Source organism: Quercus suber, unplaced genomic scaffold (genome assembly GCF_002906115.3).
Source record: "Quercus suber isolate HL8 unplaced genomic scaffold, Cork oak 2.0 scaffold_112, whole genome shotgun sequence".
Classification (NCBI taxonomy): domain Eukaryota; kingdom Viridiplantae; phylum Streptophyta; class Magnoliopsida; order Fagales; family Fagaceae; genus Quercus; species Quercus suber.
Window position 1 is genome coordinate 151276 of NW_027069577.1, and position 16303 is coordinate 167578.

General features: G+C 34.6%; 2 protein-coding genes across 2 annotated transcripts; both read right to left on the reverse strand.

The window, feature by feature from the left end:
* Positions 1–1707: 1707 nt before the first annotated feature.
* On the reverse strand, positions 1708–4236 carry LOC111994613 (ras-related protein Rab11A). The gene is given in 3 exon segments (XM_024026499.2): positions 1708–2423; positions 3806–4023; positions 4026–4236. Coding segments are annotated over 3 exon segments (696 nt in total). The 5' UTR covers positions 4056–4236; the 3' UTR covers positions 1708–1975.
* Positions 4237–10945: 6709 nt separating this feature from the next.
* On the reverse strand, positions 10946–15856 carry LOC111996564 (flavonoid 3'-monooxygenase CYP75B137). Its single transcript, XM_065775466.1, is given in 4 exon segments — positions 10946–11530; positions 11532–11752; positions 14578–14898; positions 15019–15856. Coding segments are annotated over 4 exon segments (1497 nt in total). The 5' UTR covers positions 15676–15856; the 3' UTR covers positions 10946–11232.
* Between the last annotated feature and the right edge of the window lie 447 nt (positions 15857–16303).

Here is a 16303-nt window from a genome sequence, read left to right on the forward strand (position 1 = left end):
TAAGTCAGTAAGTGTACAAAAATAGATCAAAGTGGACCAAAATGGTCCGAATAGACCGAATTGGACCAAAGTGGACAAAAGTGGACCGAATAAGACCTAAGGAGACCAAATAGGAGCAAAGTGGACCAAATAAAAACTAATGGACAAATTAGGACCAGAGTAGACAGAATAGACCGAATAGGACCAAATTGGATCGAATAAGACCGAAGTTGACACTGTATAGAACCTAAGTAGACCAAACGGACTGAATAGAACCAAAGTGGACAGAATAGACAGATTAGGACTAAATTGGACCGAATAGCCCGAATAGAATTGAAGTAGACGAAAGCGGATAGCATGGACCGAATAGGTCCAAATAGAACCAAAGTAGACAAAATGAACTGAATAAGACCAAAATGGACCGAATATGACCAAATTTGATGGAATAGACTGAATAGGACTAAAGTGGACAGAATAGAACTGAAATGGACAAAATAGGATAAATGTGGATCGAATAGAGCCAATGTGGACCGAAGTGGACTAAATAAGGCCTAATGGACCAAAGTGGAGCGAATAGAACTTTAGTGGACATAATGAACTAAATTGGACCGAAGATGATAGAATGGACCGAATAAAACAATGTGGATTGAATCAGACTTTTGAATATTTATCATTTTTATTGCATTTTTAGGGCTCATATTTCTAATTGTTAGGGAGAACAAATTATCTTCAACAAATTTTAGAGAAAAAATTATATATTATATTACAATACAAAATAATTATTTATTCCCACGCATTGCGTGAATCTTCGGCTAGTTTCAATAAAAGACAATACATTCGAAAATGAGAATATGATCTATTAAATAAATCCGTGTGGAAAAACATGTATTGACTATTGTGTAGACCAAAAAAAGTTGGACATCAATTGTTACACTAAATCATCAAACATGATGTGTGTATCAAATTGCCAATATAGATTTGGAGTCCTACTGAATGGTTCTGCTTGGATAGGAGGATTTAAAACCAATGAATTTGAAGAACAATTTTAAGTATTAAATTGTAACATACGGAGTAATTCAATATACAAATGGTGATTCGAGTTTTGAAATTTTTCTCAAACAAAAGCCCCTGATATTATGGATTTGAAATTTTGCTCAAACAAAAGCCCCTGAAATTATGGATTTGAAGGATTTGAAATTACTTCTACTTCTGATCATTTGAAATCCATATATTAATAAATTTCAAATCCAATTCATAAATTTCATAACAACAGCCAAATCTAAAAACAAAAACAAGAATATATATATATTTAAAAGATTATTTTACAAATGACTTTTAAATATGTCTTTTTCAAATGACCCTTAAGCCAAGTGATATTTTCCAGTGTTTTCGACAAAGACATCTAAGATTTCCAAGTGATATTTTCCAGTGTTTTCGACAAAGACATCTAAGATTTGAAACCCCATACTATTACTTAAAATGTATATAGAAATAATGCTACGTATTTATTAATCTATTCAACTCCTTTAAACAAAGATTTGAAATCCTCTCAATAGAGGACTTAGATAAACAAGTTAATGGAAAACACCTATCCAAACAAACCATCCACATAGATACACACCTTAACGGCAATAGGATAGGTAGCTGTGCTCATGTTTGCATTTAACCCTAAGCATGGCCTTATCAAGAGTGCAAGACACTAGCAATTTTCTCAAAGGCATTCATAAATTTTACAATAATTGTGAATTGTGAAATTGATTGAAAGAGAGCATTAACTTAAGTTTTGAGACATCAAATACGTAACAAGCAATCTGCAACTTAGCTTCATCTTTAGTTCTTTCTCCCATTTCAAAACATGAATATAATTGGCTTCCTCCTGCAAACTAAACTTGAGCATTGAAAGATATACAAAGGAAACACATCACACACCTAAAAGAATTGCTATGAGGAACACAGAACCAAGATTCCCCTCTTTTTAAACCTCACTTCAATCAAATCACGATGATCTACAGCACATGTTGCTCTTAGCTGGGATCACTTGTGCAGGACCAGGGATAAGGATCTTCTTGCCAGCCAGAGATGCAGGGTTCCCGTTACCTTGATTTTCATCAGCAACTAGGTTCTTCTTGTTCACAATGTTAAAGATCTCTGTCAACACAGTCAAAAAGGCGGTTTCAACGTTCGTTGCTTCCAGTGCCGAGGTCTCCAAGAAAAACAGTCCTTCCTTCTGAGCAAATTCTTTGGCATCCTCTGTAGGAACTGCACGCTGATTCTCGAGATCAGTTTTGTTCCCTATCAGAATGATGACAATGTTCTTGTCCGCATGGTTACGCAGCTCTTCCAGCCAACGAGGTATGTGATCAAAAGTCTGGCGTTTGGTTATGTCGTAAACCAGCATTGCCCCAACAGCACCCCTGTAATATGCACTTGTAACTGCTCTGTATCTGCTCAATCCACCAAAAAACTTGATCAGATGATTATTACTTGCACTAAATCAACATTTCTTTAAAATAACTTCACAGATAATACAATGTGATTCAGGCAACACTTAGATGAGACTTAAAAATGGGCAAAAAGGTTTGCACAGGCTCTCTCTCATCAAGTAGAATACAAAGCTATATCTAGTCCAGTAACATTTCAACATTTTCCAACAATTCACTCTTAGAATACAAAGCTATATGCCTATATCCATTCATTTTGAAATTAGTGGATTGAATTTTGACACGTCATTAATAATTGAGCAATCATTTATACTGGTAAGACAGAGAACTTGTCTGCAAATAAAATATCAATCTTCATAAACATTCAACATGTCAGTCATGTGATGCTGGGTCCATTTCCAGATATCTATAGGAGCCTAATACAATTGATAAGTGTAATCATACAATTGATCTATAAAATCAACCCACACCTACATGGCTACATAACCAAACAATGACAAGAAATTTCAACAACTCCAGACTTCCTATTTCTTTTCTTTTTTTCTTTTTCTTTTTGTGGATTAAGACCCTGTAGAGTTCTTAGTCTAACTCTACCATGGATTTCTTAAAATCCTTTCCATCCATTTTGAAATTGGATTTTACCATATAATCAAAATTTTAATAGATATCAAAATGCCGGTGGTCAATGTCTGTTTAACTACTCATGATGCGGTAAAATTTAATCCATTCATTTCAAAATGGATGGATAAGATTTTAGAAACTCTACGAGTAACCATAAAAAGTCTAAACGATCCTAATCCATTCTTTTATTTTGAAAATATATAATGATTTACAAATTATAATCAATATCTACAATTATACTTAATACTAAAATTGAAATAAACCTCACGATAGCATACACATTCAAAAGCGTTAAGAAACTCTAATACGGCCTAGATTGGAAATAATATTCAAATTATACTCTTCGTCCTTCATATTAAATTCAAAGTTTAGTCCCATTTGTTTTGTTCTTCCAAAAATTATAATATCAGCAACAAATAAAAATAATATAAAATCATAACCATGGAATATATATATATATATATATATATATATATATATATCAGTAATAAAAATCAGTTACAGAGATAAATTTTCACTTCGGTTTGAACTTCGAAAACTCCGCATGAAAATAGATACGACGATAACAAAATCAGTAAACTTCAACAAACAAAAACAAGCGATTCAACCAAAGCTAAACTAAACTAAACTAAACTAAACAAATCCATTAACATTATTTTTAACAAATGCAAGATCGATCTAACTCTAAAGTAAACTAAACAAAAAAAATAAAAACCCTACGGATCAAGCAAAAGTAGTATAAGTTTCTAGACTAGATAAGGTACCGTTCTTGACCAGCAGTGTCCCAGATCTGAGCCTTGACGCTCTTGTGCTCAATGACAAGAGTGCGAGTCTGGAACTCTACGCCGATGGTGGCTTTGGAGTCCAAACTGAACTCGTTGCGTGCGAACCGAGCCAGTATCTGAGACTTCCCGACCGCCGAGTCACCTATCAGCACCACCTTGAACACATAGTCTATCTTCTGGTTCGAATCTCCATATCCTGTCCTCCACCTCCACCTCCACCACTAGCCATTTTCAGAGAGAGCTATGAATCTCCGAGCGCTTTTTGGTTATTCTGTACTTTATGGAATTTCAGAGATCGGTGAGGAAAGGCTTAAGTTTTTTTGGGTGTGTGAGAACTGTGAGAGGTAAAAGTGAGATTGATTTTGATGAAAATGAATAAGCGACACCATTTTGCTGATTTTTTGTGTTTTGAATATTTGGCTTTGTTTATACTTTATATTATAGTACATTTCAGTTTAGGGTACTACGATTGGATAACCAATGGGGACTTGCCACGTTTGTGAAATGTCATTTTTGTTTGTTATGTGGCGTGAAGGGATTGGTTAGGATGGTGCGGAGATGTGGTGGGGTCAACACGGGAAAGAAAGGAAGATAGATGTGAGGAACACAGCTTTCACAATAATCGCTCTCGCAGTGTCAGGTGGTTAGTGGTGGCGTATGTCTCGGTGAGTTGTCTGATTAATGTTGTTGAGTTTGACCACCTTCCACTTTGGTATATTCATTTTATAATTGAACTAGAGTTTGTACGGGGTGGAGCTAGAGTTTAAATTTTAAGGCACACGCATATAAATTATTAGATTAAGATAAAATAGAATTTCATTGGTAAAACTTAAAAGAATGTCGTTTTTATTGTTTAAGTTATAAACTTTCTGATATTTTGGTGGGTTCATTTGGGCTTGATATGTCCATTTATTTGGGCTGATGTTCAGAATTATACAGTCCAAGTCCAGCAAAGGCTAAAAGAATGTCGTTTTTAGAGTTTAAACTTTAAACTTTCTATATTTTGGTGGGTTCATTTGGGCTTGATTTGTTCACTGATTTTATTGGCTTGAGGGAGGCCATTGTAAGGAATAATTACAATGAAATGCTTACACTAAAGCCAAAAAAATATACTAAATAATTGACAAATACACTAACCTAAGTGTTAATATTATACTAAATAATTGACAAATACACTAACTAAGGTTAATATTTAAGTGAGTTATAGCTAACTAACTGGTAAAGTTTATTATTTTCGAATAGAGAGTTAAGTTTCAAACCTGCCTATATCAAAAACCAATTAGTGTTATGGCTTGATGATAAAGAGTGATCATAATAGAGCGACATCATAAGTTAAAATTCTATCATATCTAAAAAATAAAGTGTTGAGCATTTGTTATATTTAGACCATAATTTTTTTTCCCAAAAATTTCAGATTGATATGAAATTAGTGTCATTTGAAAGATAATTCAAAATTCTACAACTTCGCCAAAATTGTGCTTGAGCTAATTTCGATACGTATTATGTCCAAAATGACTGCAATGTGAACTTGAAACTTGTTGTGATTCTGAACGTTTGTAATGGTGTTATGGTAATTTTTTTTTTTTTCAATCCGAATTTTGAACTTAAAATTTAACCATTTGATTTGGGACCAGCTAAGAATAATGAATATTTTCTCCAAAAAAAAAAAAAAAGAATAATGAATATTTATAAAATAATTTATTTTAACTAAACACTTATTTTAGAAAATGAGATTATCATAATCCCATGTGCAATAGAACACCCTTCTCCTCAGCCTAAACCAATATTATTATGACACCTCATTAATTAATTATTATCCTTTAAAAGACCAATCACAATTAGCTAACCATAATCATAAGTTTCTAGTTCTAATGGTAGGGATGTCTATCAATTGTAAAAACTTGATTTGGCCGCAACTTTTGATCCAGTCATATCGTTTTGATTGTTAAGATTTCAAAATATATTTTACAAAGATAATTTAAAAGTCTAACAATTAAAATTATGATTTTACCCTTGAGATGTTAAAGGATCATTTAACCCCCATATGAAGCTAAATGTATGTTGTAAAATGGGTGTCAACACATATTAGATTCTTTAATGCAAAAATAATGATACTTAAGGTCAAGGTTGTCAAAATTGAGATCCTACATAGAATTGTAGGAGGTAGATGGGATTATGGATCATAGGATCGGATTGTAAATTGTAAGATCTTACATTTTTTGGAAAGAAAAATACACATTGCTAATAACTTTATATGTTAAATAATCACAAAAATTATGCATTCATCTTTATATATATATATATATATATGCATCAATAAGAAGTAATTTGTATACCATATTTAAGTAAATATTTAATTAGCAACCAAGTACAACATTGTTATCAATTGTTTTTAATAACCACATTGAAAAATTTAATATTCTTAAAAAAATAAAAATAAAAATAAAAAAAACCTAAAACTTCAATAAGAAAAAGGGTACCAAAGCATTCCATTGGTGGCATTAGAGCATTCACATCTGGTCTCCTATACGCCATATGTTGGTATATTTTAGTATCAAGGCACAAAAATAACCCATTATCCAGTCTTACAAAATCTTGGAATTGCAAAAAAATTTGCAATTGTGTTACAGTGCCATCCTAAATGTATGATGGCATTGTAGCACAATTCTAAATCAAAAATTTATCTTTTATTCTTTTTCACCTTTTGTTTTCTATCACTCTCACTATTGGGAAATTTAGACCCTGATTAATAGAATTAACAAGATTTAAACCCAAGTTGTTAATTAGATTTATTATGAATAAACCTTGTTAAAACCAACAAACATCAATATCATGTCAAAATTATGCAGCGGAAAAATAAATAAGATAAGATATGATGACTCAGGGAAACCAATGAAACAAACTAGTTTCACAATTAAAAAAACCTGGGAGGAAACCTTCCCGAAAAGTAATCTACTATAGTAAAGAGAAGTTTCAAATCTAGTACAAAATTTTTGTCCCTAGACTCTATAATCCTCGTAGATGAATTTACAGCAGAAACCTTCTACCGCTTCAGAACCTCTTAACTCTTCAATATATGAACGCCACCCTTTTTGATGCGCAAATCCCAGTACATGACTAACCAATGATGCACAGCTCCTAGTACATAACTAACTCACCAACTTGAAGAAGATGTTGGCTGCAAAGTTTTTCACTTCATCAACAATGAAGATCAAAAAGCACTTAGTTACAAAACCCTAATGCGCAAAGACGTAGTAGCTTCTTTCAGAGAGAATAAGGCATTTGTTAACTTTTGCATATGTTCTCATTGTATTCTCTTATGTGATGGCCTCTAAAATAAGCCTTATATAAGTCTAGGGTTGTGAGAAAAAAAACCTTACATAAGCATAAAAACATGGGCCGAAAATCAGATCTGAAAATCTGAATTCCCGTAACCTCGATAGATACCTCGATAGCTATCTGTCGAGCAGCTGTCGAGCTTTAATGAATAAGCACTTCTTCACTTGTTTCTTGGACATACTTACATGTTTTCAATACTAGATTTGAACTCTAGTTCCTTGAAGTATTAAATACATCCTAAATTTACTCAATTACAAGTAAAGTGCGTTTTGTCAAATGATTAGCCAATTACATAAAATAGTGACATATGTTCCTAACAAGTGAATCATATATGTCCTAACACTCACTTATGTCATCTACCCTCTCTCTCTCTCTCACACACACACACACACACACACACACACACACACACACACACACAGAGCTCCTCCCTCTCTTATCTCATATCTCTTTCTCTCGTTTAAGGCTTGCACCGGAGCTGGGTTGGATTCGAAGTGGTCATGGCATGGTCACAGCGTGGATTGGCGGAGATCGGAGATCATGGTGGTGTGGGTTTGGATCGGTGAGCTGTGTGGGTCGTGGGTTAGGTGGTGGTTTTGGAGTTGTGGGTTAGGTGATGGGTTTGGATCGGTAGGCAGTGTGGGTCGTGGGTCAGGTGGTGGNTTTTTTTTTTTTTTTTTTTTTTTTTTTTTTTGGTGGTAGTGGCTGGCAGTGGCTAGCCGTGACTGTGGTTGTGGCTGTGGTTTGCTTGGATTAAGAATAAAGTGGTGGGTTTCTTCAGAGAAAGAGAGAGACACGAATAAGAATAGAGAGAGAAAGAAATGTAGTGAGAGAATAAAAATAGTAATATTTAAATGAAGTTTAAAAAAAAATAGAACTTTTGATGTTTTGTATACTGTAAAATGAGATGTTAAACTGTAAAATGAGATGTTAAAATTGTTAAAGTAGTGTTTTGAGATGTTAAATACTAAAAATTTTGGCTCCGTTTGGTACACCTACCCAAACACATATTTTTAGTTTTTAAACAACATTATATATATTTCTACACATTTTTTCACCTACATATATTTTCACACATATTTTTAAGTACATATACCAAACACTCTCTTTGACTTTCTTGATGAAAATGGTCTTAGCAGAAAAAGTAGCTTATCTAAGAGCATTCTCATCAGCTCTCTCAAATGTGCCAAATGCCAAATATTTGGCACATTTGTCACATCAAACACAAAAACGAACACTCATTAGGTGTGCTAAATGTTTCAAAATTATGAAATATGCTATAGTACGCTCTCATTTTTGAGAGCGTACGGATAGAAATGCCAAACATTTTTTGGCTTATTTTATTCGTTTCTTCTCTCTCCTCCAATCAGATGCTCTTTCCCATCTCACCCATCTCTTTCTCTCTCTCCGTCTGCAACCCATCTCTCTCTGCCCGTCTGGCGTTCTCATCACCGTCTGGCCATTCCGACTCGCCATCATCGAGCTTGCCACACCGATCTCGCCATCACCGGTCTCTCCACGCCGATCTCACCACGCCGAGAGACAGACCGCCCAAGCTCTCCATCCTCGCCGCGATCTCGCCAGTCCTCGTCATTGATCTCATCAGTCCTCGCCGCTGATCTCACTAGTCCTCGCCGCTAATCACGTCCCCGACCTCCACAGCCGTCACCGATCGTTGGTTGAGTTTGGGTCAGCATTTTATTCTTTATTTTTTGGTTGGTTGAGTTTTTTTTTTTTTTTTTTCTCTCTCTCTCTCTCTCTCTCTCTTTTGTTGAGGTTTTTGGATTTGGAATTTGTTGGAGGATCCAGTGATTGCTGGCGTAGTTTGTGGCGGTTGATGTGCTGTTGGTGGTGGTTGTAGCGGTGGTTGTTGGTTGGTTGGTGGCAACTGCCACTGAGTTTTTGGTGTTTGTATATTAGCTGGGATTTGAGATAATATATTATTTTAATGTGTAGTAAATATTATTTTAATGTATAGAATGGAAGAATAGAACATCTGATAAATGAAATATTGTAAAATGATGTGCTAAAATGATAAAATAAGTTTTTGGTGTGTCAAAATGTCATTTTTTTATGAGAGAGCTGACGAGAATGCTCTAAGAATAAAGGCACTTCCAATTCTGAAGTACAAAATTGACACGCTAGTACTCACTAGAGCTACCTAAGTCGTTGACTCCACCCGTCAGCAACTGCATTACGTGGCCAATGCCTGAAGATTGAGAGAACGCATGGAAATAATTAAGACTAGACTAGATCCTTTGTTTTATAATTTACATTAATCAAGTTTTCAACTTTCACATTATCGACCCAAAAAATTAAAAAAAGCCATTTTCCTTGGAGTTGATTTATCCGCTTTGGAATAAAACTATGCTAAACTGATTCTCAAAAAAATAAAAAAAATAAATATAAAGCTTCTGAAGCTAAGCACCAAATATGCTAAAGCCTCTAGCAGTTAGGGTGGTACATCCAACCCACCAATTCAATAAAACCGATCTAATGTAACCCAATTCAAGGCCTCAAATTGGCTTTTCATTGGTTAATGGGTTGGATTGAATTTGTTTCTTTTTATTTTTTTAACTCATGGTGGGTCAAATTCTATTAGATAGTTTTTTCAACCCAACTCCCCACACACATTGTGTGTCCGTGATGTAGAATATATAGCACAAGCATTCTTGGAGTAGTAAAGGCGCCGAAAGTCACGACGCAAGATTAAGGGGGTGCCATAGAAGCCATTAGGGCGACGATGTTAGAATTGCATGAAATTTAGCAGGTTGAAGAATAACGATATTCTGATCCAGACTCGAGTTAACTTGAGGGTTGCCCAAATTTAGGCGAATTCCTTCGTTAAGGCCTCGAAAATAGTGCTTTTGCAATTTTTAGTAATATTTGTTTTTCTTTAATAATTTTTAGTTTAAAAATCAGAATAAGGTCCTGACTGTTTTGAGACGTCTCTTAGAGACAGTATTTTCAATTTTCCCAATTATATAAATTTTGCTATTTTGGCAAAAATTACTATTTTGCCATCTAATTACGTGATTAGCGTGAATTAGGGTTTCTAGGCGTTTTTCTAGCCGCCATAGGGTCTATTTTTTACTATTTAAACATATTGTAACCTCTAAGATAGTTTAGTTTTTCAGATTTTAAAAAAAATATAAACTTTGTCAATTTTTCGCCGATGAATTCCAAAACCCTATCACCTTGTGGATTCAAGAAACCCCTATAGATTTGAGGTTTTCATTCAGAAGTTAACATGTTTCTTTTTCCATTTAGAAAGTAACATGTTTGTTTTCTTGTAGCTTTTGCGACATTAATTAGTTATAATTATTTAAATTTTGTTGTTTTATTTATATTAGTATTTCAAAAATTAGTATAATTTAAGAACATATGTGAAGTGTAATGATTTATTGAAATAAAATGGTGTAAGTAGTAGATGAAAAATCAATTTTTACAAGATATGAAAATTTATGTCTAACCCACCATGGATCGGGTTGGATTGACTTCTACATATGTAATGTATTGGATTGTGCTGAAAAAAAATCCTCCACAAGAATATTTAAACTAAAAAAGAAATACACTCCTAATCAATGTGAAATATCTCCAACTTGAAACAATATCAACCCCAAAACAAAACCTAATATCTAAAAATGCCAAAAGAAGGGACACAAATATTTAAACTAAAAAAAGGTAGCACACTCCTAAAAAAAGGTAGCACACTCCTAATCAACGTGAGTTTTTTTTTTTTCCTAAACATCAAAAATTTTCTTGAACACTCACCCCAACGCTCTAAAGGCATCTTAAATTTTTTATTAGTGTATAAAGTGGAGGTCGGTTTTGGAAATTCAAAAGATAAGACTAGAAAGGTACTCCCTTTTCACAATTGTTTTAAGTAACACTACTTTCATCTGAGCTCATCACTGATATCACATTTATGATGTACCAATCGCTACATGGCATGTCAGTCATTATTAAAAGAGATGTGCCTGTGAACTTATTTCTCTCTTGTAGTAATACGGATATTGCAAACTTGCAATTCCACTCATCATATCAAAAGCAAATACACTTCTAACTTACTCATACATAGATGGATCGGTTAACCTTGGGGTAGGTATTGCAACAAGAGCGGTCTTCTTTTTTAGTACAATCCCAAACTTTTCTATAAGGTCCAACTTCTCTCCCTGGGGCAATTTCCAATCAAAAGAATGCAAGAGTGTAGCAAGGGAATACATCACCATCCTCTCAGCCATTGCTGTTCCAGCACATATTCTCCGACCAGACCCAAATGGAAAATAATTGAAGTCACTTCCACTATAGTCCCATTTACTCTTCAAGAACCTCTCTGGATCAAAATTTAATGGATTTTCCCAAAACTAATAATGGCAGGGCTGGGTGTAATCGCAGTGTTTCTTTCATCACAGCATATAAGTATGGTAATTTGTGAATATGAGACTCTTCTACAATGCTATCCTTGCCAACTACAACCTCCAATTCTTGTTGGGTTTTCCTCATCACCTCAGGTTTGTTCATAATTTCGGCCATGGCAAACTCAATTGTATGGGAGGATGTGTCTGTCCCACCTACCACCATATCCTGTTTACAATGTACACTAGATTATGGCATGCGGATGCCTCCTTGGACAATTTAGCCACCAAACCAAACAAATCAAATCAATTGTAATATCAATGTCATAATTTGAAAGATAATGTTGTTTTTAAGTGGGAGCCTTGCGTATGGGGACTCCCTGTGACATATGGGGCTCACCACTTAGTGATATAAAATTATAAATATTTCACCGATGATAAAAAAAGTCTATAACATTATTCACATAGAAATATCATAAAAGGAAAATCAAAATCTTGTAAACAAAGAATAACAGCTGTATAATATATTTCTCGTTCAGCCGCTCCAATAATTCCACTTGATATGGTCCATACACTTTTTAAAATTATAGAAATTACAATGTAGTAAGCAAGCAAGCAAGCAAACAATTAACAGAGTGCCAAACAATTTGATTTTTTTTTTTTTTTTTAAATTTTTCCTCTGCCCTAGGACCTAGGTGTCAAGGTTCTTGAAATATACATTTGATTGATAACATAGCTATTAATCTTCAATTTTATTGAAATTACAAGTATGAAAAATATAATAAGAACATGTAATCTAACAGTTATAGCCTATAAAAAGATAGAGGATGAGTTTGAAGATGCTATCTACAGACAATTACTTGTCATCCTTTAATGCTAAATGGGTGGGCAGAGCAAGTTAGACCTTTTATTGTCAAAATGTTGACTTCGTTCTCTCTCAAGCCTTAAAAGGGAAAATTATATTTGATCTCTCTAAACTATACCCCTTTTTACACTTATCCTTTAAACTATGAGAATGCACATTTACTCCCCCAAACTATTACCTATGGAATGGGTGCAAATGATAATTTAATGGGGGTAAAGTTTAGAGAAGTAAGTTTAAAATGAAGTATAGTTTAAGAAGTTAAAGTGTAATTTTCTCAAATCTCTTAAATTTTACTTTATGCAAGCATTGTCAATCTAGACATACATAGGTCTAGCTTTAGGTGCATAAGCAAGATCAAATTTCTCTACTAAAGGCTGTGACTCCGTCAACTAGCACAACTTTGATATCACATCTCCTTTAAATGTCTTTCTTGCATGGATGGATTATTGCCTTGCCAAATTCAGATCCTCTAGATTTCTTAGAATACTCAGTCAAATAGATTTCTTTAAGTCCTAAGCACTCTTTTATGATTTAAGGGTCTAAATTTTGTCATGTCAACATTCTACTAACAATACTCTTAAAATGATAAAATAATGTTATAAACAAAATAATTAAGATTACTGTTAGTGAAATGCTGACATGGCAAAATCCAAACCATCAAATCATTAAAGAATTGTTAAGATTTAAGGAAACCTATTTGATAGAGTACCTCAGAAAATCTAGAGGATCTGAATCCTACCTTGCCGACACTTCAGTTTATTGCCTTTTATCATAAGTCATGACTATAATCTATATGTCGACGTATAGAGACGTCTCTCAACTGAAATTTGTAGAGACAACGACAAACTTCACCCAATTAATAATGACTAATCTTTAAAGAGATTAAATTCAATAAGGGTGTGGTGTAAAACTCATGTTTTATCCTTCCAATCCTAATATGTCACATCATCTTGTCACATATTTAAAAATAAGTACAACCACAGTCAATCAATTCTAATACCCATATATAATTCCAACCAAATTGGAAGTTTATTAAGATATTATTAGATGTGGTAGGATGTATTGAATTTTAAGTAAAATACTGATGTTACAATTTCTTATTGGATGATGTAAAACATGGGTTTTACACCCCATTCTTACCAAATTCGGACTCATCTTTTAATTAGGGCTATAAATATATCGGGCCATTCATAAATAGTTTGAGCTTAGCTCCATAAAAAATTCATTTATATAAATATTTTTCTAAACAAGTTAAGCTTGAATCTTAGTTTTAGGCTTGTATAATAAATGAATTAAACCCCAAAAAAAAAAAAAAGTTCATTAACAGGCTCATAAACATTAGGGTTCGATACAAAATAAGCTGAGCCTAGATTGTTTATTGGCTTGGTAATAAGCTTGATATGAGTTTGACAATTAAACTCATATCTTACTAACCTTAAGCAATTGGGAGTTGGGATTGCTTATCTAAACCAAATAGGCTTAATAATAAGCTTGATATGAGTTTGATAATGTATCTATATTGAATTACAAGCCCAAATGCTTGATATTGAGCTCAAGCTTGACTTAACTAATTAATCAAACCAAACTCAAATTTTAGGACTTTTTGACAAGCTCAATCTCAAACATTATCTATAAGTTTAATTCAAACTCAAGTCAAGTTTGAACATTTTACAATAGTAGTTAAGCCAAATTTGAATCCTCACTACTTGAATGCTCAGCTCATTTACTGCCCTTGAGGGTTGTTCTATTAAATATTAGCTTACTAAATACTTCAATGAATATAAGCTCTGATGTGTCTTTTAATTCAAAACAAGTATATTACCTAACTAGAAAACTTGACAATGCTCAGCTCATTTACTGCGAGGGTTGTTCTATTAAATAATACCTTACTAAATATTTCAATGAATATAAGCTCTGATGTGTCTTTTTAATTCAAAACAAGTATATTACCTAACTAGAAAAATAAAAAAGATAAACCTACCCGGCATAAACCTTTTATTTTCTAAGGTCCCCAACATAAAACATTAAAACCTTAACCGGTAAACTCCATCTACAAGTAATTTTTATCTCATATTTTATTTCATTCTTTCTTTTTTGGCTAAGACATATTTTGTTATTTAATTTACTACTTTTTTTTTCCGATCAAATTATTTACTACTACGATTTGATTGTGAATGAAAAGAACGTACCATAAGCAAGGCCTTGAGGTGGATCATGGTCAAAGGGGTGTTGGAATCACCTTCATCCTTCAATTTCAACAAAAACTGCAAAAAGTCCTTACTACCTGACTCTCTGCTCCCACCTTCTTGATCAATCTTCAGCCTTTGATCAATCATAACATCAAAGATCCGATCAAACCGTCGGGCCAACCCGTCCATCTTCTTCCGTATGCCTTGCAAGTCAAACCGGGCCAAACCCGGATAAAAATCCGAGATGTTGGGCTTCCCCAAAAGCTCCGTCATCCCTAACACCACTTCTCTGAAATCAGCCCCTAGCCTAGCCCCATCCTCCTCCACTGTCCCACCCCACAACATGTTGGTAATCAGGTTCAACATCGTTAAGAACATTTGCTCCCCAACGTTCACGGGTGACCCGACCCGACTATACAAGTACCCAGCGGTTTCACTAGCCCCATCCTCCTCCACTGTCCCACCCCACAACATGTTGGTAATCAGGTTCAACATCGTTAAGAACATTTGCTCCCCAACGTTCACGGGTGACCCGACCCGACTATACAAGTACCCAGCGGTTTCTCTAACATGTTTACGACGAAGCATGTAAAAGGAGTCCAACGTGATATTACTAAGCAACTTGAGCGCACAAACTTTTCTCAACATCCGCCACTCTGGCCCGTATGAGCTCCACGCTATATCGGATCCACCATAGGTTGCAGCCCGACCCGCTTCGGTTATGTCACGGTTCGCAAAGGTGACGTCCTGGTCTTTGAGCACTTGGCGAGCCATGGAAGGTGAGCTCATCACGATGCCAACCTTGTTGCCGAGCCGAAGCTTGAATATGGGCCCGTAGATATGGGCCAGGCCCGCGAAGTAAGAGTGAAGCTCCGGTTCGAGGGAGAGGAGGTTTCCGAACAACGGGATGCCACGTGGACCTGGCGGCGGCGGCGGAGTAGCAGTCGGCGTCGTTTTGTTAGATTTGGAGGAGTGAATCGTGACCCATGCCTACCAAGAGAGAGTCAAGATAACAAGAAGAAGAGAGAGAAGCAGTGAACGTGAAACTGGGTCATTTCCATTGCTAAGGCTCTGGAGGAAATCTGAGTTCAGAGTCATGGTTGATTGTTGCTAGCTAGTATTGGTTTGTGGATTTGGAGATGGAAGGTGTGATTAGACTTTTGAAGGCTTAGGCTTTATTTGTGGATTTGGTTGGGGATGACATCATTGACATGGTGGAGTTTATCGCTTATGAGTCTGAGACTGAAAGCTTGATGTGAAGGTCGAGGTTTGGGTGCACTGTAACTATTGAGATCATTATATTTTTGAATACATGTCACTGTTGGGTTTCCCTACCCCCCGGGAACTTTCAATTTTTTTGGATTAATAATGACTTGAAACACCTAATTTATCCTTGCACAAAAGACAAAATATATATATATATATATATCTATGACCACAAAAACAATTCGCAGTACCTTTCCAGCTCTTAGTAGTTATAGCTTCTACGCAAGAATATCTATGGCCACAAAAACAATTCTTAGTAGTTATAGCTTCTGCGCCTGTTACAATTTTATATATAAAATCAATAGGTCCCACTTAGTAATGATTTAAAAAAAAAACACACTATATTAATGCATTGAATAATAGTTTAAACCCAAAAACTTGATAGACTAAACAAAAACATACTACAAGTTTACAACTATCATATAAGAAAAATTCTGGTGCCACACTTAATTATACAATA